Here is a 21,602-nt window from a genome sequence, read left to right as displayed (position 1 = left end):
AGCTTGATGGAAATTCCATGCTACATTTAAAGAATATTTTACTGTTGTTTCCCAAAAGGTAGGACTAGCAATTACTTCTGCTTTGGAAGCAGCTCTAAAAGTTGGACTTCAGGTACCAATTAAATATTTTAAGTGCTAAAAAACATATAGCCTTTCTGTACCTCTACAAGGATCCATGTCAGGTTCTCTACAGAAGCATCACACTAGCAGATCATTTCTCAAGGAACATTCTCTCCTGATATCTGGCACTTTAGAAATCAAATCTCACCCTCTCCCTATTTAGTTTTGATCTTCAGATATTTTCTGCTCTTTGACCTAGAAATACTCCTTGCCGCACTGTAAAATGGAAGGGAGCTTTTCATTCACAGCTGACTCTAGCTATTAGAATTATTAGCAAATATTGGGTAGACCTCTGTGGAACATGGTGACATCCTCACTGTTACAGATACTTCAGTGGGGTCACCTCATGCCGTGAGGATATGGCCCCAAAATTCATCTCAAGAACCTTGCTAACTGGTGTTGATTTACTGTTAAAAGTACCCTTGATGTGTTCTAAAGGTCACATGAAATATCTCACTGAAAATTAAAGGCTTGTTTTTGAGATCTTTTAAAAGGGAGGGGAGGAAAAAGCAAAGGCTGCAAATGCCCTTAGAACTGCACTTTACCAGAAATTGAGGCAATCATTAGCTCTCTCAGCTCTGGGCCTAAGTGAGCTGCAGATACACTAGCTTCCCTGCCAGAGAGTTACATCACGACCACAGAAGTTAAATAAAACCTTTTCCATTCAGTAATTTTAAAACAGCTTAATAGAACAGATTTCGTATTAACAGGGTGGTTTCTTCCTCATAGCAGTGAGAAACATGGAAAAATTGACCTGTGCCCAGTTTAGTCTTGACTTGCCTATTCCAGACTCCTCTAAAGAGATCATTTCACAGTCACTAAGCTGTGACCCTTCATGTGGGTTCATTTGAATTCCTTAAATAGACAGGTGTCCACAGAGCACACAGATTGTCTCTTCTCATCTGGTTTCTCAGAAGAACTTATCATTGAACCAAGTCTGAATTGCACTCAGTTGACAAGGACAGGCAAGATGTGCTTTTAGTGGAACTGGTTCAGAAAAAACAAATCACAAAAATAACAACTTCTGGTTGGGATATTTCCCGTAAAATGAACCAGCTTTGAATCAGCTTGAACCAGCTTTAATCTTAAAGCCCACCTAGAAATGCTCTGACCTTGTGGACGATGTGGTATGATCCCATAGAAGAAAATCACTAGGAAGGGAAAGGATGTAGAAAAATCAGCGAAACTCTCTTCAGTGAGATGTCACACTTCTGTACATGTGTTGATCACTGCCACCTTTGTCTTTTAGTTGTTATTAATTTGACTTTGAGACGTGCCTTTCTGGGTCTCAGATTCAGTGCCAAGCCCACCTTCTGTATATTTCTCTGCTTGTCCCGTGTCTAACACACCCATCTGCACACTCCACATCTTGTCATCAGACACTTAAACAAAGGGGATTAGGAGCTGAGTCAACAAATGCCACTGGAACAAGATGGAAAAGGTAGTGTGGGGCAGGAGTAAAGTGAGTTCTCGCAGTAGCATACCTGTGTTTCCTGGACATTCTCCAGTCTACAGGTAGCTCTGTCTTGCAGCAAGATCCACAGCCTGTCTGGCTTCTCCTGCAGGGAAAGGACAGAGAGCTGAGCATAGATGTCCTGGGCTGCTTGATCTGTGCCAGCCCCTCTTCTGCCTTCACTCAGCTTGAAACCCTTTGGCTGTGTCCGAGGGTTACTGTGCAGATTCCAGTTAAGAGACTTGTGGCAATATATGATTATTTATTTTTTTTTTGTCAGAATTTAAGGGCTGCCAACACTAACAGCGAAGGGAATTTTGCCTTCTCAGGTGATTCACTCCCATGCCCTTTTCATAAGTGGGTGGTTAGTCAGATGGGGCAGGAGCAGCCCAACTGCCAAAACTTGCTGTTCCTCGGTCCCTTCGCTTTTCAGTCCATCATTTCAGAGCGCAGAATCTGAAGGAAAACCAAAGTGGTCGGTCACCTGCGCGCTGCGCTGCAAGCACCCACCCTCCCTCCTCCTGCAGATGCACCCCGACCACTTTGCACCGGGAAAAACAAATAAATAAATAAATAGAAGTTCCCAAATCCCCAAGCCAGAGACAGAAGCCGGTTCAGGAGCCGAGCAGGCAGCTTCTCCGAGCAGCGGGGGGGCTGCTACCTGCGGCGATCCCCGCAGAACCGCGGGGCCGGGGACCACCGGAGGACCACGGCAGAGCCCCCGGGGACCCCCACGGGTGGCGGCGCTGGCTCGGCGCCCTCTGCCTCGCCTCACCCCTGCTTGAACCCCTTGCCCCGCAGCCTCCCCGTGCCGGGCCGAGCCCCGGCAGTCGGCCCCACCTCACCCCACCCAGGGCTCCCATTGGCCCCCGATGAAAGTCCAGCGAGCCTCCCCGCCGCTCTATAAATACATAGAGGCGAATGGGGAGGCTGTCACCGCCGCGATGGGAGCCCGCAGCATCCTCCTCCGGCATCCCGCCTTCACCTGCAGCCTCGCCGCCGGGAAGCCTCGGGCAGCCTCCTCCCTGTGCGCCCTGCGGGGCCGCGGGCACCCCCTGGCCGCCCTGCCCGGACCCCCCAGCTGGCCCCTGATGGGCAGCCTGCCCGATGTCCTCTGGAAGGGGGGGCTCAAGAGGCAGCATGAGACGCTGGTGAGGAGGAGGGAGGGATGGGGGAGATGGGGATGGGGGACATGGGGATGGGGATGCTGGGGATGGGGATGCTGATGCTCTGGGGAGCGCCCCGCACTCACCGTGTTTAGGGTTTGGGGGTGATGGTCTCTTCTGCGCCCCCCAGGCCGAGTACCACAGGCGCTTCGGGAAGATTTTCCGCATGAAGCTGGGGGCTTTCGACTCGGTTCACATCGCAGCCCCCTGCCTGCTGGAAGCCCTGTACCGCCGGGAGAGCTCCTGCCCCCAGCGCCTGGAGATCAAGCCCTGGAAAGCCTATCGGGACTATCGCGACGAGGGCTACGGGCTGCTGATCCTGTGAGTGGTGGAGGGGCTCATTTCGGGGTGGGCAGGGACCGGGAGTCCCCCCAAAACTCCGCAGGGACCGGGACCCCCCCAGGACTCCTCTGCCTGTGGCTGCGGTGAAGGTGCTGCCGGGGATGCCTTGTTGCACATGCTGCGGGGGTGTCTTCTAATCCGTCTTGCTTTTTTTTTCCTTCTTCTTTTTAAAGCATCATCTCTCTGTCTTTTCAGCCTGGCCATTTTTAATTCAGCCAGGGAATTTAATTCAGCCTTTTCCTCCTAGGGAAGGAAAGGACTGGCAGAGGGTGAGAAGCGCCTTCCAGAAGAAATTAATGAAGCCCAGTGAAGTTGTGAAACTGGACTCCACGATCAATGAGGTGCTGACACATTCCTTCTCTCCCCCCACGGCCCTGGAAACTTAGGGAAAAACAAAGCAGACCGAGCGGCCTGGTTCACCTGGGCTGCTGCTCATCTGCTCTGCAGTGATAAAACCATGAATTAATGCTCTGAAATCCCCCGGGGAATAATGAGTGCAAACTGATTATCGGGTCTGACCAAATGTGAGACCACACAAATTTATAGCTGAGACTCACCACCTCCACAGAATAGTAAGATTATTCCACAATTATATGGGCTCTTGCAAACAGAGGCTTTGTTTACTTTTCATGCATTCAGTGTTTTTTGCCTTTACCTCTTCATTTTTGGGTTCCTCCTGCCAGGGAATACCTCACCTCCCTCTTTAATATCCACATTCTTCACTGAGTGTGAGAAACAGTTTAAGTGTTTTTGTTTGTTTGTTTGTTTGTTTTAAAAATTGTGAAGCTCCAGCATTATCCCAGTGTCAGACTGAAGCATTTTGTTCTTGTGGAAGAAAGCTCAGTTCACTGAAGTACAGACAGTAATAGCATCAGCAGTGTAAAATCCAAACCTACATTAACACAGCAGTAAACAATGCTGTTAAAGGAACAGGAAACATAAATAATTCTACATGTATTTTATGCAAGATTGCTATCTGTTTAAGGCACAGTTGAAATGTTAATTAAATAGCATTTTTATCTATTGGTGTTATCTTTTTTTTTTTTTTTTCCTTTCTCTTTTCTCTCCACCACTTGAAGGTCCTGGAGGACTTCATGTATAGAATAGATGAAGTTTGTAACCACAATGGACAAATGGAAGATGTATATTCAGAATTCAACAAATGGTCATTTGAAAGTAAGTCTTTTTTTTTTTTTTTTTTTGCCTGAGAACAGTATGCATTTTGTACCTGCAGTGACATTTCAATTGAAGTCTAATTAGTGATGACTGTAAGCTAACTATTTCCAAACTATAAAGTGTCATGGAAATTATGTTGCAGAAAAGCCAGGGATCATTAATACATGTAAAAATCATTAGCTGTTACACAAACTCTTCAGTTCTGGCCAGTTACCTATGTGGCTTGTAAGAAATTTCAAACATTAATAGTGGTTTAAATCCAAAACTTGGGGGTATCACAGTGCATTTCTCCAGAGTGAGATCAGGTAGCCCATGACCACTTCTGTCTGATATTTGTTAACTGTCAGCAGCACAAGATCAATGAAAGGATCCAATAACAGTGAGGAAGTCTTCATTGTAGACAAGTATTGGAAAATCCTAATTAAAACGTTTTGCATTGAGATTGAGAAACACTGGACAGAAGCCTTCATCTTCAGAAACCTCTCAGAGCTTGCTAAGGAGCCTCCTGCCAGCAGTGACAGGGCAGGACAAGCTGCAGCAGTGGTTTCTACAAGGAAGGGTGGTCAGGAGAAGTGCTTAACTGAGTGAGCTCTGCCAGACCTGCCTGCTTGTGGCTGGCTCATCTGGCAACCTGTGTAATGAGTTCCTAAAAGTGTGTGTAGTGTTTTGTTTGGTTGGTATTTTTCCCCTCTTCTCCACTGTCAGTGGTGATGGCTGCTTTTGGAAAGTGAAAAATAGGAAGCGATGGCTCAGAAAAATACTATATTTAAAAGTGAGTGGGAACGGGTGGGCTGTGGGATGCTGCCAGTGTTAGCAAGTGGTTTCTGGCTGTGGAAAGAACTAGGAGATGCTGGACTAGACAGGCTCTTCAGCTCCTCTTTTCCTGCAACTTGGTTCTTGTCAGTAGGGTTGACCAATAGCTTATTTTCCAAATATGCCACCCCTGTTTGGCAGAATGGTCTGCTGCTCACGTGTGAAGATCAGTGGTGAATTCTATTTGTGAGGAAAGTGCTCCGGGAATGGGGCGAATGTGCAGAAGGTATTTTGGAGTGCTGTTCTCACAGGTGTTTGTCATAGGACAGAGAACATTTTTCAGAAGGATAACCAAAGCCACTGCCTGAAAATAAATGGTGGACACTAAATTATACAAGTGAAAGGGTGAATAATAATATTACTTAACAACAGGTATCTGCCTGGTGCTGTATGGAAAGAGGTTTGGTCTCCTACAGCAGGATGTAGAAGAAGAAAGTCTGAATTTCATCAAGGCTGTAAAAACGGTATGGATGAGTCTTTACCTGGGGCTGTACCGATTTTTCTGCTGCTGTGGGGGTATTGGTTTAAATGGGTCACCTGGAAAAAAAGAAACTCAAGCTTCTGTGTTACATGTGTGTTGGCAGCCTTGTACACCTGATGCCACACTTGAATGTGCGGAGCTAGTGCTGAGCATCTGACTGTCCCTTTTATGAAGTGCCTAAACCTGTATGGGTAACGGTTGTGTAGACAACAGGGTAATCCCAGAAATATAGTAGTCGGGTTGGTTGGTTAACTTTCCTCTCCCTCCGAGGCACCTGTTGCGCAATGCTGCTGTTTGTTGGGTGACTCGGAGTTGTGTGGGATTATGCAGATTTGCTGCTGTGCATCTTGCTGCAACTTGGCCTCTGATGCTTATAGCCCTATTTTTACCCAGCTAAAAGAGAGGCATCTGGTCTAGCTTAGTTTTTTAGCTCTACCTGTTTTCAAGGGTGAGAGGCACTGCCAAAGGGTGGCTTGTTCATTTCTAGAACAGGTGCCTAAAATAGGTAGTATGGTAGGTAGGATTTTCCTGGTGAAAATTACCTCCTACTTTACAGTCTAATTTTGTTCACATTACAAATAGATTTTAAAGATTTCAAAAACTTTCTTCACCACAGATGATGGCTACTTTTGGAATGATGATGGTGACCCCCGTGGAGCTTCACAAAGGTCTGAACACAAAAGTCTGGCAAGCTCATACTAAAGCGTGGGATGACATCTTTAAAACTGGTTAGTTCTTTAAACTTGACTTCTGTTCTTTCCCTCTTGTTGGAATTAACTTTTTTCATATTTGTTACTGCCATATAATGCTGTTAATTGCTATTTCCAGCTCAGATTAAGACACCTTTCCTGCAGCTAACTACAGACCTATTCCAAGCATAGGAGCACTGTTTTCTCACTTAGTGCTGTTTGTGTGGCAATACCCAGTCCACAGGGAACCCCAGAAATTTGGAAACCAGTAAAGTCAGAGCCCAGTTTAATCTGTCATAAATCACTGGAAACTGTATAAATGTCTCTAAAGCAAGGTATACAAGTTATAAAGAGGATGATTCTCGTAGGCTGCTATTGTGAAACAAGAATTTTACCTGTAACAGTTTGCTTAAAGAAAAAACAGATTTTCTGAGCAACATGGAAAATAATTCTGAGTCTTAAAACAAAAAAAAAAATTAAATCATAAGGTATAGTTTGGCTTTTTGATAACATTTCCTGTCTATTTAAAATGAATCAGCCTCCAAGGTTGCAAAAATTACTCTAACTCCAGATATGAAGCAAGCTTATATTGTCAATATATTTGACAGTGATAGCTCTAGCTAAAGATTAAGAAAAACTTTGGCACTCAGATGTGGCACTCAGATGATTGTAGTGCTGAGAGGTATATTTTTCTTAGGTATTTGAGTAGTTGATACTTCAGGAGTTCTAGTCATGCCAGCCACATGTGCACTTGTTTTATAGCTTTTTAGTCTATGGCTGTTAAGAAAGACACCTTAAACCTGTTTTGTTCAGAAAAAAAAGTTTGTTGCCTTTGCTTGGCATGAATAGTTCCTTAATTAGGAATTGGTTTTAACAATTGGGGTGTTGATGAGAAAGGATGGGTAAAATCTAGTTTGCTATATTTAAATACAAGAAGTGCATAACATTTGGAATCTATTGTTGCCTTCCCATAGTAAATGAGAAGCTTACACTTCCCCTCAGGAAATTAAGTACTAAAAGTTCTTTGATTCATTAACACCTTGATCTTTTCTGAAAATCCAAGCCAATAAATTTTACAGACTTGTATTTCTGTTTGCTAAGTATGTCATTTCACACATCACTGATTTCCTTTCCTAATTTTAGAATGGCGAACTCCCAGCAGCTTACAGGAACTCTTTCTGTTCACAGTGTTTTGTTTTGTTGGTTTTTGTTTCTTTGTTTTTTGTTTTGGTAGCTACTTGTCTAAATGAAAACACCATTATTTATTCAGCACAATGCTCTTTTATTGAAAAAAAGAGCATATGTTGGTATCCTCTTTCAAAATCCTGCATGTGAGCCATGTATTTTTTAATTTTTGTAGTATTTTAACTATTATTTTCCATTGATTACCTCCTGATACTCCCTCCTCAGCCAAGCACTCAATTGACTGTCGGCTGGAAAAACATTCTGCAAACCCTCATGAGGATTTTCTGTGCGACATCTACTCTGGAGGACAACTTTCTAGGAAGGAGCTGTATGCTGCCATCACAGAGCTCCAGATTGCTGGAGTTGAAACGGTAAATTCAACTTCCTTGTAGAAAGTTTTTAAAGTTAACATCCTTGCTTTCTTCCATAATTGAACCAACACAAAACCTGAGAGTGAGCTAATGCTGCAGTTGCTTCAGTGGCCTAAATTCCTAGAGAACGACTGGGGGATGGTTCCTAATCCATTAGGTTTACAAAATACTGTAAGGCAGTGGCCAACTATAAATGTGTCTTTGAACTTCTGGTAACTTCTTTTTTCTGTCACTAGTTGGAAACCTTACATTTCTTTTTGTTTTGTTTCAGACGGCCAATAGCTTACTGTGGGCTTTGTACAACATTTCACGCAATCCACATGTTCAGCAGAAACTTCTTCAGGAAATACAGAGTATTTTGGCTGCTAATGAGAGTCCAAGTGCTGAGAACTTGAAAAATATGCCTTACCTAAAAGCATGTCTGAAAGAATCCATGAGGTAAAATTCTCAAATAACTTGCAGAAAGCAACATGACCACAAAGTTTTACCAGCTATTGCATACTAACTTTGTGTGCCTCGTTATTTAGGGTTGTTTAATATACATATAGGAAGAAAAAATGCTAGAAATCTGACCCATTTTTTTCTTTCACTGTAGATTAACACCATCCGTACCTTTTACCACTCGCACTATTGACAAAGAAATGGTTCTAGGAGATTATGTACTACCCAAAGGGGTAAGTCAATTAATTTATCTTATTAAAATATTTTATCAATTAACTATCCTATAAACAATTGAAGTTAGTTGGAAATTTCAGTCCCAGAATGACTTTGCCAAAGGATGGATTTTGGCATCAGACCTAAGTGAGAAAGTCAGGACAAGAATTCTCATAAGTGGGAAAACTATCGCTGCCTGCACTGTTATTTGGCCAAAAATATTTTGGTGTTCCATTTCAAGTTTTTTCTTCCAAAATTTTCAATTATTTTCTGGAGAAGCTATGACCTTTCCCGTGTTTGGATTTATTTCCAGAGAATTGCATGAGTCCTTCTGAGAAAAATGCCTTGCCTTCACTGCTGCTTTTTTTCCACTAACAAGCTGATTCACTTGGTAGCTCTAAGCCAATTCTAAGTTGAGACTGTCTCTATTGCTTTGTTTGTAGACAGTACTAATGATAAATACCCATGCCTTGGGTTCCAATGAAGAATACTTTAATGGCTGGACTCAGTTTAAACCAGAGCGCTGGCTTCAGAAGAACTCAATAAATCCATTTTCTCATGTCCCATTTGGCATTGGGAAGCGGATGTGCATTGGACGTCGCTTAGCAGAGCTGCAGCTTCACTTGGCCCTTTGCTGGGTAAATACTCCTCGCATAACATCTTTTACACAACGTGTGGTTGTTCTATACTTCATCTCATCAGAAGATGTGGAAGCTAAAACATGCTAACTGAAATGGTTGTGTTTCAGATCATTCGCAAATACCAAATAGTGGCAACGGATGATAAGCCAGTGGAAACACTCCATTCAGGAATACTGATTCCCAGCCGGGAGCTCCCCATTGCGTTTCACAGGCGATAAGGTATGGGCATAACAGTCTCCTGAGTAATGAGACTTTTCTTTGAACCTCATTTAAAATCATCTATTCACTTAGACTCGTATTTCTATGCTCTCACAATGTGAGACTTATTAAATGCCATCATTCTTCATTACTTTTAACAAAAAAAACATATGTGCTGCAAAAGATCACAATATACATTCTTTTTCATTTTAATACAGCTTGCAAACTGACAAATGAGAATTCTACTGCTGCCTTTCCTGAACAAAATATACATTGACTGGGAAAGCCAAAACCTGTGGTAACTGGTGGAGAAACTGCAACACACATGCCTCAAACAACAGAAACAGTACCAACAAAAGCTCCTATAATGTTTTATTGGAAAACGTGGTTAATTCAGCTGTACTTGGCAATGCTAAAAGGAAAGAAAAATAGTCTGCACATTCATATACCTACACAAATACACTGGCTTAGTGCAGTGGAGGGACTGTGCAGGACAGAGTTTGCTGTGAGTTATAGAGTGTTAGATATGGTTGTTAGTGTACAGGGAAACTATTACAGACGCAAGCTGTTCAGTAGGCTAGCCTGAAAAAAGCTCATCTCCAGTTTGTGGGTATCATAGAGGAAATCTGGGGGGATAGCAATCACTACTGCTCTGTTCCTGTTAGCTCAGGGTTGAAGAGCTTCAAGAAGTCAGCTTAAGGGTAAAGAAACTTGCTCAGTCCTTATCTTTTTTTTTATTACTTTTTGTATGCGAGGCCTTATCCTTTAATGGAATCACTGGAATCCTATGGGTTCTGCCACTATAAAATGATGATTATCCTAACAGGATAGTTCCTTCAGCAGATAAGTAATATAAAATGCATGTTTAAAGCATCACAGGAAATAAGGAATCTAAATATTTCCAGTGTTGTTTTTTTTTCTTTTTTTTTGGTGGAGATTCAATACCTAAATGTTCAGATATTTCTATATCTAAAGGTTAAAATTGTCACTGCCCTACATACACAATACTGTATATTAACTATTATGGCCACAAGTGTATTTTTCCTATGACGCATTTTCAAGTGGAGGTTTATATACAAATCCATGAATGATTTCTTTGTTATGTTCTGAAATAATATAAATTCTTAGCATTTGTTGTCTTCTAGGGTGGTTTTGTTTGCCTGTTTGTTTTCCTCTGTTAGTTATTGTCATATATTTTCATGCATTTACATGTTTGAGTATGTGTAAAGCAATCTGTGCATTATTTGAATCTTTCTAGACAATTTTGTAACAGCCAGTTTTGTAATAAAAATATTTTCTATAAATATTCAACCATAGTTTTATAATAAAAGTCTTCATTGTGTTACAAAAAAAAAGTTGTGTATTTCATAGTAACTTCTTGAACAAAAAATTGCCATGATATTTCCCTCTCTCATGCTTCGTTGAGCTTAAACTGCTCAATGCTTGATTTGTGTGGTATAATTGCAGCACAAGAAAAAACTTGGGGTGAGACTAATAGAAAACTTGTACTCTGTTCATCTGGTGTTTTACATCTGCATGCCTATAAGTCTTACATCAGCCACTGATGAAACAAACACAGCTCCAGCACAAGCTCAGTTCTGTCTGTTAGCAGTGTATGAAGGCAAAGGCTACATAGCTAAATGATGATAAGTGCATTACCTATAGCTATACCCCATAGCCTCCAAAGACTCAAAGAGATTTTGATTCTTAACATGGTAGACTGAAATCTTAAGCACCATTTAAGTGCCCCATGATATCCCAGATTTCTATTAAAGCTTTCTGACTCAATCCCATACCTAACCCCACAAGAACTTCCAGTCTAGGTTTTCCTCCAGGACCTGTTTCACCCTTGCCAAGCCCAGTTCCTGATGGAGGGGCTGCTGGGCACTGCCTGGTACAGGACCAGTCCTGGGCATGCAGATCCCAGGTTGCAAGTATATGGGTAAAGCCCTGCAGCACACATCTTTGATGCACAATGCCTCTTGTGCCATTAATTTTTTTGCTATTCCTTCAGTCTAGGCTAGGCTGGGTATTCTTGAATGTAACTCCTTCCCTACAGTTCCTTTCCCTTGGTGTAATCTTATCAGGCATCAGTGAACATGAGCATTACATGGCTTTCTGCATCCCTGTTGCAGTCTGAACACGTTTCTCCCCACCATGCACAGCACTGTGGGCTCCAGGGATGGGGTTGTTACATTTCTCTTGCGCTATGACAAGATAAAATCAACCTAAAGTTTTGAGAAAATAATATGAAAATAATTTGAACCTTTGCAGGATCAAAAGAAATGATGTATAGGGGGAAAACTAAAAGCCACTCAGCCAGCACTCTGACAGACAGCCTGGTGGTTCCTCAAAGAGCAGAGCTGACAGTCAGCAAAACCACATTGTCTTTGCCAAGTTAAGCCTCCCTCTGGTTGAATGAATGATGGTGTAACAAAAAGTGCACAGTGCTGCATGAAAATGTCACTTTTCTGAACCCCATATTGTAATGTGTACTTTACGGAGGGTGCAGTTTGTGCGGCTGAAACCAATGTGACAGCCGGGAGCACTGTGCCTGGGAGCCCGGGGCAGGCAGGCTTGAGGAGCACAGCTGCTCATCCAACTGCTCGAGAGGGCTGGCAGCTCATGCTGACGTGCACGTCCGTGTAGGACATCTATCCAAGCTGCTATGGAATTAATAATATACACCAAGGCTCTTCTTATAGTATTAGAAACTAATATTATTTCATTAGAGGCAATGGAACTGTGCCAGTATAAAACAAGTGTTAGTAGAAAGTCAGGATTATTGTTCAATTCGAGGCATATCACATTGCTTTAAAATGTTTTAATTTAACCTTTAAAGACAACCAAAGAGAAGAGGTGTTATCAAATTGAACTGACCTTGACAGTCTAGCAATCAGGCATTTCGAAATCTTTTATTGCTTCTGTATTTTAAATAGCAGGTTCGTGTTTACTGGGCTGCTTATTAATTTCACTCTTTAGATTTAGTGGACACAAAGACCTACACAAGCGCTTCTGTAAGGTGTTGACCAGCACTGTATGAGCTGTTGTACAAGTGTGTGCTGTCTTTTTGATTTCTAAAGGTACAAAAAACACTGATCTGGAAAATTTTGTTCCGGAAGCTTTGTGCATTTTCAGATTCCTGAAGTTTTCAAAGAACTTCATTAATCTGCTACCTCAAAGTAAATGTCCAAAGCAATTTACTTAGGAAATAGGTAATTATCAAACTGCACAGACAATGAATGACCAAGCCAGAATTTCACATCAAGGAACATGTCTGGTCTTTGTATTCTCATATTTCAGAAGTGTGAGAAGCAGCATGATGTTTCTGAGATTAATAAATGTCTAGGAAACTTACTTATTGTTAAATAAGTTGATATTAAATATTAAATATTGATATTGAATTTATTTATGTTAAATATTGATAAATTCATCTTGGTTCTTTGTTTCTTTGAAATGCTATGCATTGTCAAAACTACTAATTTGGAGGACAAGGACAATATTACTTCACTGCTACCATTTGTTACAGTTACTGCTTAGAGGAAAGTAGTTGGATTATAAAATGAATTGAATTTGTTGGCCTCCCCATTAACTTTCTCAACAAGGAAATGAACTAGGTTTACACATCCAAAAGGAAGTTAATTCTGTTCAGGCTTTAGGCGTATTGGTGGGAATGATACAGACAAAGTTGGAGCCAAGTCTGTGCTTTTTTAGGGAGAGCAAATGCCAGTTTTCAGGACTGACAATCTGGCATTTTTCATATATGTTCTGGTTGTTATAAACCAGCTATTCTATAGCATTTTCTGAGTCATTCTCTACATACAGCTTTTCAATGCTCCGATTAAACCACAGATAATGTGTTCTAGTTTGACTTTTTCCATACTGGCGAGGATATTTGTTCTCAACAACTAGAGGCAGAATTAATGCCATTGTCAGTGCTTTAACTGATGTGGCAAAATAACCCGAGCCCAGAGAAATTGTTTCTAATAATTGTTGATAGCTAAAGTTTATTAAAGAATAAATTTTAGGAGGACCATTCAGCACATGATTAATTTTAAATATGTGAAACATCACATTGACCTCTGTGGGACTGCATATGGATGTGTAGGTTTTTGATGTAATTATCACTTTTTATAAAGGGAGGATGTTTAACAGTTTCCAGCATGTCATTTGTGGCAAGGATATTGAAAATTCATGTAAGGGGTGTAGCTTTAGAAGAAAATGCTGCCTTTTACTTCAGAGGATTTAAACAAAAGAGCCTATTGAGGTTGAAACTGCAACAGTCTCATTAATCTCTTATGTTAGTTGTGTGTGTTATGATAATTTGTGGAATGATATACCGTGGTGTGGGCGTCTGTATTCAATTTTTTTTGGTGTGTCTTTCCATGCATGTCTTGGGAAAAAGTATTAATGTTACCTTGCGAAACTGAGCATTATAATTACTCACCAAAATTTATTATATGGGATTTCTGAGTATCAACTTTAGAGAGAATAAAAATCACAGACTGCTGGTAAATTGTTTTGTCACAAAAACAGCATGTGGCCTGGCCTTCCTGAGGTCTCTGCTCTCAGTGTTGTTGGTTCTCTGCTCTCTTGTGCTGTTGTTCAGTGCAATTGCACAACTTTCATCCCTTTCACATTCCAAGGTATAAACCAGGAATACATTTGTTGACACTGAGAAATGTAAGCACGAAACTGGTATCAGCCACAAGAGAATCAGTGCCTGCAAAAGCTTTGTGCAGAGGGGTGTTACTGGTGTGGATGAGACCACACTTGAGATGTGGTTGTGTGTTTCAGTGTACAGGTTTCAAGACAACCCAACTCTCTATATGAATATTACTGTTCATCTCTTTCTTGTTTCTTGATGTGAAAGTTCACTACAACCTCAGACAATGGCTCTCTGGACACTGTATTCTATATCACTTTATATTCCTGTGCTAGCAGAGGATTGACTACACTGATTTTCCTCTCTTGATCGTAGTTTTTTGATCTCTCTCCTCTTAGCTGTATGATCAGAATTCTGTGGCTATAAAACAACATAAACAGTAAAACTTAACCTATAGCATTTTGTTCCAGAAGGAGGTTTAGAAATCTTTACATTGTAGGGTTTGGTTAGGGCTGAACACTTATGGAGCAATCTTCCTCCTGACAAGGAAAGCAACAATGAGACTTCTTTATGAGACAAAATATTTTTCTCCAAGGGACAATGTCAAAACAAGTGTGGAATGGAATGCATTTTATAATCAGGATGAATTATACTTTGCTTTCTTGGGCATGTTCCTCCCGACAAGTTCTAACTCTTTGCCTTTAATTGTGAAGTGTGTTGAATGAACTCCAGGCACTACGTGTCAGAGAAGAAGGAAAGGCAGCAGAGGCAGCCGCTGGCAGGCAACACAACACAACAAGGCCATAAAGGGGAACTCTGAGTATGAGAATTACCCCCCGGTCTTCCCAAATTGGTATGCACACACCTGATACTTTACCCTCCGCTATCAACTTAGGTGCCCAGAAACTTGATAGTAAATCAAATAAATCACTGTTATAATCTGATTCATCCTGCTATTGAACTGTGTTCCACATGAAATAGAGATAGGAGGGAAGCAGAGGCATGGTGCAGATTTTGCTTACCTTAAACTAAAGGGTATCCTCACTGTTAGATGGACTTTCAGCAGCACTGGACTGCTCAAGGTGAAGAAAGGCAAAATGTTCTCTGCATTTAATGGGAAGAAAATGAAGGAAGCATTTAAAAAAATAAAAAAGCATTTTCAGACAATATGGGTTACACTTGTCTAGACCGGAAAAAAAAAAAAAAAACACAGTTACCATAAACAAAAAAAAAAATCTCATCTCAGTTACACCAATGGAAATCACAAATAGCTTTGTTTATGAGGTTAATGCCTGCATCAAGCTCAGTTTCCCTTCAGGGCAAAGGTACCCACATATCTGATCAGGGTTCAGCCAAGAGCCAGCTCAATCCATGGCCAAAGGGCATCCTCAGTCCTAAAACTGGGATCTACTTTGGTGGCTCTCCAGGAACATTCAGCCACAAACTGCAGATACACACTGCACTTTGTCATCACACACATTATGTCGAGGGTGCAAAGCGATAGAATTAAACTGATGATGTGTCATAAAACATAGGAGAAATCCGCAGCTTGAATCCAAATTTTCGTCATTTTGAATGGGATCTGCAGAGCATAAGCAGAAGAAGGAAGACTTTAGGAACAAGACATTAAGATAGTTTAGCTCACATATGTCGTTTGCTCATTTCAGGAGATGTCAGGTTTTGGTACTCCAGAGCAATCCCGTCTTCCTTCTGGCTACAGTTGAAAGTCAGAGCAATGGAAACAAAAAGCTTTAAATATACAATGTTCCTCATGACACACAAAAGATTGATCTTATTTCAATCCAAGTGAAAAGCTCCAAAGCACTGGGGCAGGAAAAATAAATAAATAAATAAAAGAGAGAGAGAAACAGAAGATGTTCTGTATGCAGTCACTGAACACACTGGTTCAAATTTCTCAGTTGAATGGACAACCTGGACATATTATTATATGGCAGCTTCCACTGTAGCTTCTCCTTTACAATAAGCGTACAAGATATTGAAATGCTAGAGAAAGGTGATTTTAATCATTAAAGACTAAACTCTGAAGTATCTTGGATTTTCTACTGGATGGAAACAGGTTGTGCAACTTGCAGAGTTGTGAAATCTTTAAGTAACTTCAAAGATGACAAAATTAACTGTTACTTTTTTTTTCTTTTTAATACTTCACATATTTGAATTGTTAATGTTACCTGATCAACAACAGAATACCTTTACTATATTAAATAAGATATTAATTCTGGGTGTTAACTCTCATTTCTAGCTTTGTAAAAATAGTTTTTTTTCTGTTTAAAAATAAAGTTGAAACCAACCAAAATATTTTTACAGGCAGAAACAAGCATGCATTTACTGTAGCATCTCACAAGAGTGTTTCACTGATGACTTTTTTCAAGAAACTCTGTGAACCAAACATTACACAATAAAGATCAGCCACTGGATTGCATTGACTTTATAAAGGAAAGAGGTTTTCAGCCCTTCAACCTGTGACTGAAATTTAGCTTTGAAGAATGTAGATCAATCATTAGAGGAATGGAAATCTGTTAGATAATGCAAATTAATTCTGGATTGTCATCAAAAAATCTATCAAAAAGTCACATTTTAATACTGGTCAAAAGTATACCTCCCAGAAGAGAAGCTTTAAAATAAACATTAAACTTAAAAAAAAAAGTAATTTTGGCTGAGAATGATTTACTCAGTGAAAAGAAGATACTGTTCTAAATAACAAGAATCCAAACATACTTTGTTATTGATGGCAACCAGCTCAATTCAAAACAGTGCACTGTACGCACTGTACCAGAGTTCAATAAACACAATTTATCCATTGCAAAGCTTGAAAAAGAGAAAGAAATGTAAATTAGAATAATAATAACCATATTATTTTCTTGCAACCCACTTGAAAAAAAAAAAAAACAGGAAGCTGAAAGATATGTTACTCAAGACTTTTGATGGGAATTCAGCTCCATAAGATATTGGGCATTTGCTCTTCCTAAAAAAAAACTGAATATTTCAAAGTTCATGTTTAAGTACATTTTATTGAAAGGACCAATAAAGAATGCAGGCTGAAGGAAACACTTGAGGAAAGTGAAATATGGCTTCATCAGCTTTACTAACTCTAGAAGCAGTACTGCATCTTTGTGGAGCCTTCTGCTCAGCCTACCTGCCTATTAAATACCTATTTAAATGCAGATGGAAAAAGACACTTCAGGGAGACAAAGCACAGCAGAGTTACAAGAAGAATGAAGGCCATATTCGTAAGGATATATTTTTTTTGCGACCTCTTTATAAATGATGTTGTCACCACTGATTTAGACATCCCATGCTTCCCTAGCATTAACTAGCTGTCAGAATTACAATCTGCAGCCTCTTCCCCAAATGGAAAGGACCATAGAAGCCATTCACACAAGTTCAGATTAATAGATAGGGGAGCAGTGTGAATTTTGTGTATGTGGTTATTTATCCTGCAATAAAAGCACTGGGAAGGTTGCACCCCAAGAGAACTTTGTGGGTTCACAGGCTAATTATGGGTTGTTGTCCTCCACCCCTCTCATGACAATGTGTCTTGACCTCTCTCAACCATGAGACTTTGATCCAGACAAAAACTTTTTTGCAGGGTTGTTTTTAGTAGGATCAGAGAACTGCTCTGACTCACCCTTTGGATGCAAAGTTGCTGGAGTCAACACTAGCAAAGTGGCATGAACATGTACCTAAGGACTGAGACCATGGCACTGAAGAGGACAATGCCACTCTTTTTTAGCTTTGTGTAAGTCAAAGGAAAGAGGTAACTGTGTCTGTAGGCACAGAATGACTCAGGGATTGATAAGTCATAAGAGAAAGACAGATGCTGGGCCACTCAATTTGAGGTGCAGATCCTCAGGTTCTTAAATACTTGGGTGAAATGAAAGTAAATGGAAGAGGATTTTTTTATTTCTTTTTTCTGTTTGACAAAGTTTCACTTTGAATGCATGAGAATCTCCAGGAACTTGCCCTTTGCTTTGAACAAATCACAAAAGAACTAATTGGAAAATATGTCCTTGTTGCTGAACCATGGCAAAACAAAATTCCAACAAAGAGGCACACTCAGAGCTAAGTCTGTCAGCTAATGCATGGGAAGATGTGCTTAAGGCCATTTTCCAGGAAGCTTGAAATAGAGTTGATTCATAACTCTTGCAAAGTTTCTCTTGCCCAAAGGCAGGATTGAAAGAGAAACCAGACCAGCTCATTGCTTGAGGAATCAAAGAGCCAGTTGTGAGCTAACAGTGTGCAGACATTTACCTTTCACTGTGGGGCGGAAAAGTTTTATTTATGTGTAGATGCAAATGAATGTAACAAATATTTAAAAATAGCATATTATACTACCTGCAGGTGGAGGTGTTGCAGGGGGATATGGCTGATGCCAAATATTTTATCTGTGCTTTGATCCAACAGCAGGGTTCTGGCAGTTGCCCTTAGAGAAGCAGAGCACACATTTTTCTGCATACTCAACAGCCCCTTGGGAAGCCACTGCTTCCTCCAGGCCTTGCCTGGGCTGTGTTTGGTGCACAGTGGTTCAATGGAAAAAAAACAACAGATTTTTGAGGGCATGGAAAGCATTGGGATATAGGCAGAAGTCATTGGGATCCAGGAAAAAACAATAGAAGGAGCAACGGGCAGTTCTGGGGAAAAATGGAGCTCCCGGGCAAATAAACAAAGGCGTGAATTCTGTGTAATGGAAATAACATGCTCATAAGGGAAGTCAAAGCAGAGGGTGTTCAGGCAGATCACACAGCAATCACTAACACGCCTGTCTCAACACAGTGCAATTGTGTACAAGAATGATGGGGATTATGAAAGGGAATGGGAACTGTGTTTGGCTGCCCCAGCCAGCCGCCTGAGTGATCCTGTTGGGGCACAGCCCGCAAGTGGGGCAGCATCCACCCAGCTCCCACAGCTCCTGCAGCTCGCACAGCTCCTGCAGCTCCCATGAGTCCTGCAGCTCCCACAGCTCCCAGCCATGCACCCAGCGGTGTCACAATGGGGGACATGGCTCAGGAGCTGGGACATGCAGGACACAGCTGCACAGGGGCATGCTTGTATGGGCATAACAAAATGCACCATCTGAAGCACCTGCATCTCTCTCTTCCCTCTCTTTCCCTAAAGGTTTCTCAGCATGCTCAAAATTTCACAACAGTGGCCATACAACCCCATAAAGCCACGTGCCTGATGCTGTCCATGCTCATACTCATTCACTCGCTGTCCTTCTTGATAAGGCTATGTCATACTTCAGTGTGAGGTGTACTGCAGCTGACAGCTCCTTGCCTTTACACCTCACTGTCCGGACTGGGAGGATAGGAACCAGGCTTGCTATTTATTTATTTATTTAAAAAAAAAATCTGAATTTGAAATTATTTTGTAGTTGGATAATGAAATAATGAAATGAAATGAAATGAAATGAAATGAAATGAAATGAAATGAAATGAAATGAAATGAAATGAAATGAAAGATTTTCTTAGCAAAATCAAGTTTTGGGTAGAGAAAATACGTCAGGACAGATACAAATATTATGGTTTGAGAAAATAAATCTTTTAGAAAATTTAAGATTGTTTTGGAGAAACAGCAGGGCTGCTACAGGAAATTATGCCTGGACAATGTTTTTTTTCTTTGTCAGGCTCCTAACTGGTGGATTTTGACATTATTGTGTCAACAGCTCTTCATTTTCATTTTGAAAGGTTATTTCATGGAAACTGGCTAAATCTTTTGGAATGTTTTGATTTTAAACAGAGCTCCATCCAAACATCTTCAGGCACACTGTTGTCGGGCACAATTCAGGAATATGAGATTGTGTAAAAACTTTCAATAAATTTGCTCTGAATATCAAGTGTCGAAGAAACCCTTGTGTCTGCTTTAGAACACACCTTTCCCCCAAAGACATTTAGATCTTTGCAAGCTGTACTGTACACAGTCTTTGCCTCCTTCATTAATGACTGCAGCATAAGTGGCACCCATCTAAAATTATACTTTTGGTGATTTAACTATTGATACTGTGTGTGTGGAAAGAGCAGGTACTTTTTACAGCACTATGGATATGTTCTTGGTCTATTTAGTTCCATCCACACCAGCCTTTCTATTGACTGGATAATGAGCCTGCCTTCTGAAGCATTATTCTGTTCATATGGTTCAGAAGATTCGGGTGAAACAGTCTGAGAATTTATTAACAGTGCTCGCAAATGTATGCAAAGCTCCGCACAAACCTATTTGAGTTAGGATGGAAAAAATAAAAACAATACTATATATATAAAAATACATTAACTGATCCGAGTAAGGGTATTCATCAGACAACCTTACACTAGACTTCTGTTGAAGGTTGCACTTTGCTTTGGTGTGTGGCTTCCACTTGCTTCTTCAGAAATATTGCTCCCTTTCCTGCATGCTCTTGTCTTAGGGTGTGCACACCAGCCTGGCTGAGTTATTTCTGGTTGTGAATCCAGAACTGGGGCTTTGCTCGTATGGTTCCTGGCACTGAGGATCACACTTTAATCAGATTGTGTCATTCATGGGGGAAACCTGGCCTCTTAACTGCTGCTGACAAGTAAGATACTTCTGCCCCAGAGTATCATCCTCTCTTTTCATGCTGCACCTTCCCAGTTTTACCTTCTATGACTGGATAGAAATCGAGGTTCAATCAATCCTCACCACCAGTGCTTACCTGTCAGACTCCCCCTCCCTTTTGCTCCCAGACAATCCCCATGTGCCTGTTCCAGTCAACTGCCCACTTTCTGGCATTCTCTCAGCTGCTTTTTCAGCCTGCACTGTTTTTCTTGAGGAAAGCTGAGCAAAACCAGGCAGAGCAGCAGAGGTAACATATTCTGCCCATGTCCATGACTGGACTATCAAGTTATGACCAGAATGCTTGTTCTAGTGCAGATATTGCCCAAGAAACTTGGTGTTTGAAGGAGTATGAACCCCTTACCATTCATGAGTGACATCCAGTAGCTGAGATGCAAAAAAAAGGGAATGCACCACACAACATCTCTTTGATCTTCCTCAGGGAGAAGAAAAATTAGCAAAATGTGTCTAGACAAAGCAGTGATTCATAATCTCTGCAATACCTTGCAACTGCTGCTCTTGGGGGAAGATGGGGTACGGCCAGCATGACTCCTTCCTTCCAGGCCCTTTCTGCTCTTTGTTTTGGACACTGCTTCTTCCTCTAGAAAGGCATGGAGAAAAAGAACATCAAGAGTGGATCCAGAGATCTGGAGCAGCTCTTATGCCAAATATTTGTGCTGTTCGGCACATCCTAGCTACATCTCAGGAGATGTAGCTCCTTTGTTCACTGTTAGCTCTGAAAGTTCAGGTGAAAAAGAAACAGTTGTATGAGAACTAGTACTAATATAACCTCTTAGTCATTAGATTTGGGCCCCATTTTTGACCGAATTTTAAGAGAATGGAGACATGACTCCACATTTAAGAATTCCCACTGAGATGAAATATCTTTGGATGGTCTACAACTGAATAAACACAGAAGGTGCTGTAGTGACATTAATTACTGGGTGAGAGGCTATCTATCATGGATTCTTATTTACAGGAGATAAGGGCTGCTGACTGGAAAGCCAGCCAATGACCTGTGCGTCTCAGCTGCATGGAAAAGTTATTTAAACTTTCTAAAATACTCTCTTTTCAATGCAATTTTAATTTTGAGCTTATCTGAATGTCTCCAGTGATACAGACGACAGC

The 21,602-nt window shown here is 41.0% G+C and overlaps 1 protein-coding gene across 1 annotated transcript; it reads left to right on the top strand.

Annotated features, from left to right (window-relative positions):
* Positions 1-2,485: 2,485 nt before the first annotated feature.
* Positions 2,486-10,608, top strand: CYP24A1 (cytochrome P450 family 24 subfamily A member 1). The gene is made up of 12 exons (XM_068700123.1): positions 2,486-2,724; positions 2,870-3,060; positions 3,329-3,422; positions 4,161-4,257; positions 5,443-5,534; positions 6,168-6,279; positions 7,651-7,796; positions 8,068-8,234; positions 8,392-8,470; positions 8,894-9,088; positions 9,199-9,310; positions 9,508-10,608. Exons 1-11 carry the CDS (start codon positions 2,518-2,520, stop codon positions 9,307-9,309), a joined length of 1,491 nt encoding a protein of 496 aa, XP_068556224.1. The 5' UTR covers positions 2,486-2,517; the 3' UTR covers position 9,310; positions 9,508-10,608.
* The last annotated feature ends 10,994 nt before the right edge of the window (positions 10,609-21,602 follow it).

Source organism: Anas acuta, chromosome 16 (assembly GCF_963932015.1).
Source record: "Anas acuta chromosome 16, bAnaAcu1.1, whole genome shotgun sequence".
NCBI classification, from domain to species: domain Eukaryota; kingdom Metazoa; phylum Chordata; class Aves; order Anseriformes; family Anatidae; genus Anas; species Anas acuta.
Note: the sequence above shows the minus strand (reverse complement) of the source record. Positions and strands in the feature narration are given on the sequence as shown.

Coding starts and splice junctions, on each gene's coding strand:
- CYP24A1 (XM_068700123.1), top strand. CDS start 2,518: ATGGGAGCCCGCAGCATCCTCCTCCGGCATCCCGCCTTCACCTGCAGC. Junction 3,423..4,160: donor TGGACTCCACGATCAATGAG/GTGCTGACACAT, acceptor CACCACTTGAAG/GTCCTGGAGGACTTCATGTA. Junction 8,235..8,391: donor TGTCTGAAAGAATCCATGAG/GTAAAATTCTCA, acceptor CTTTCACTGTAG/ATTAACACCATCCGTACCTT.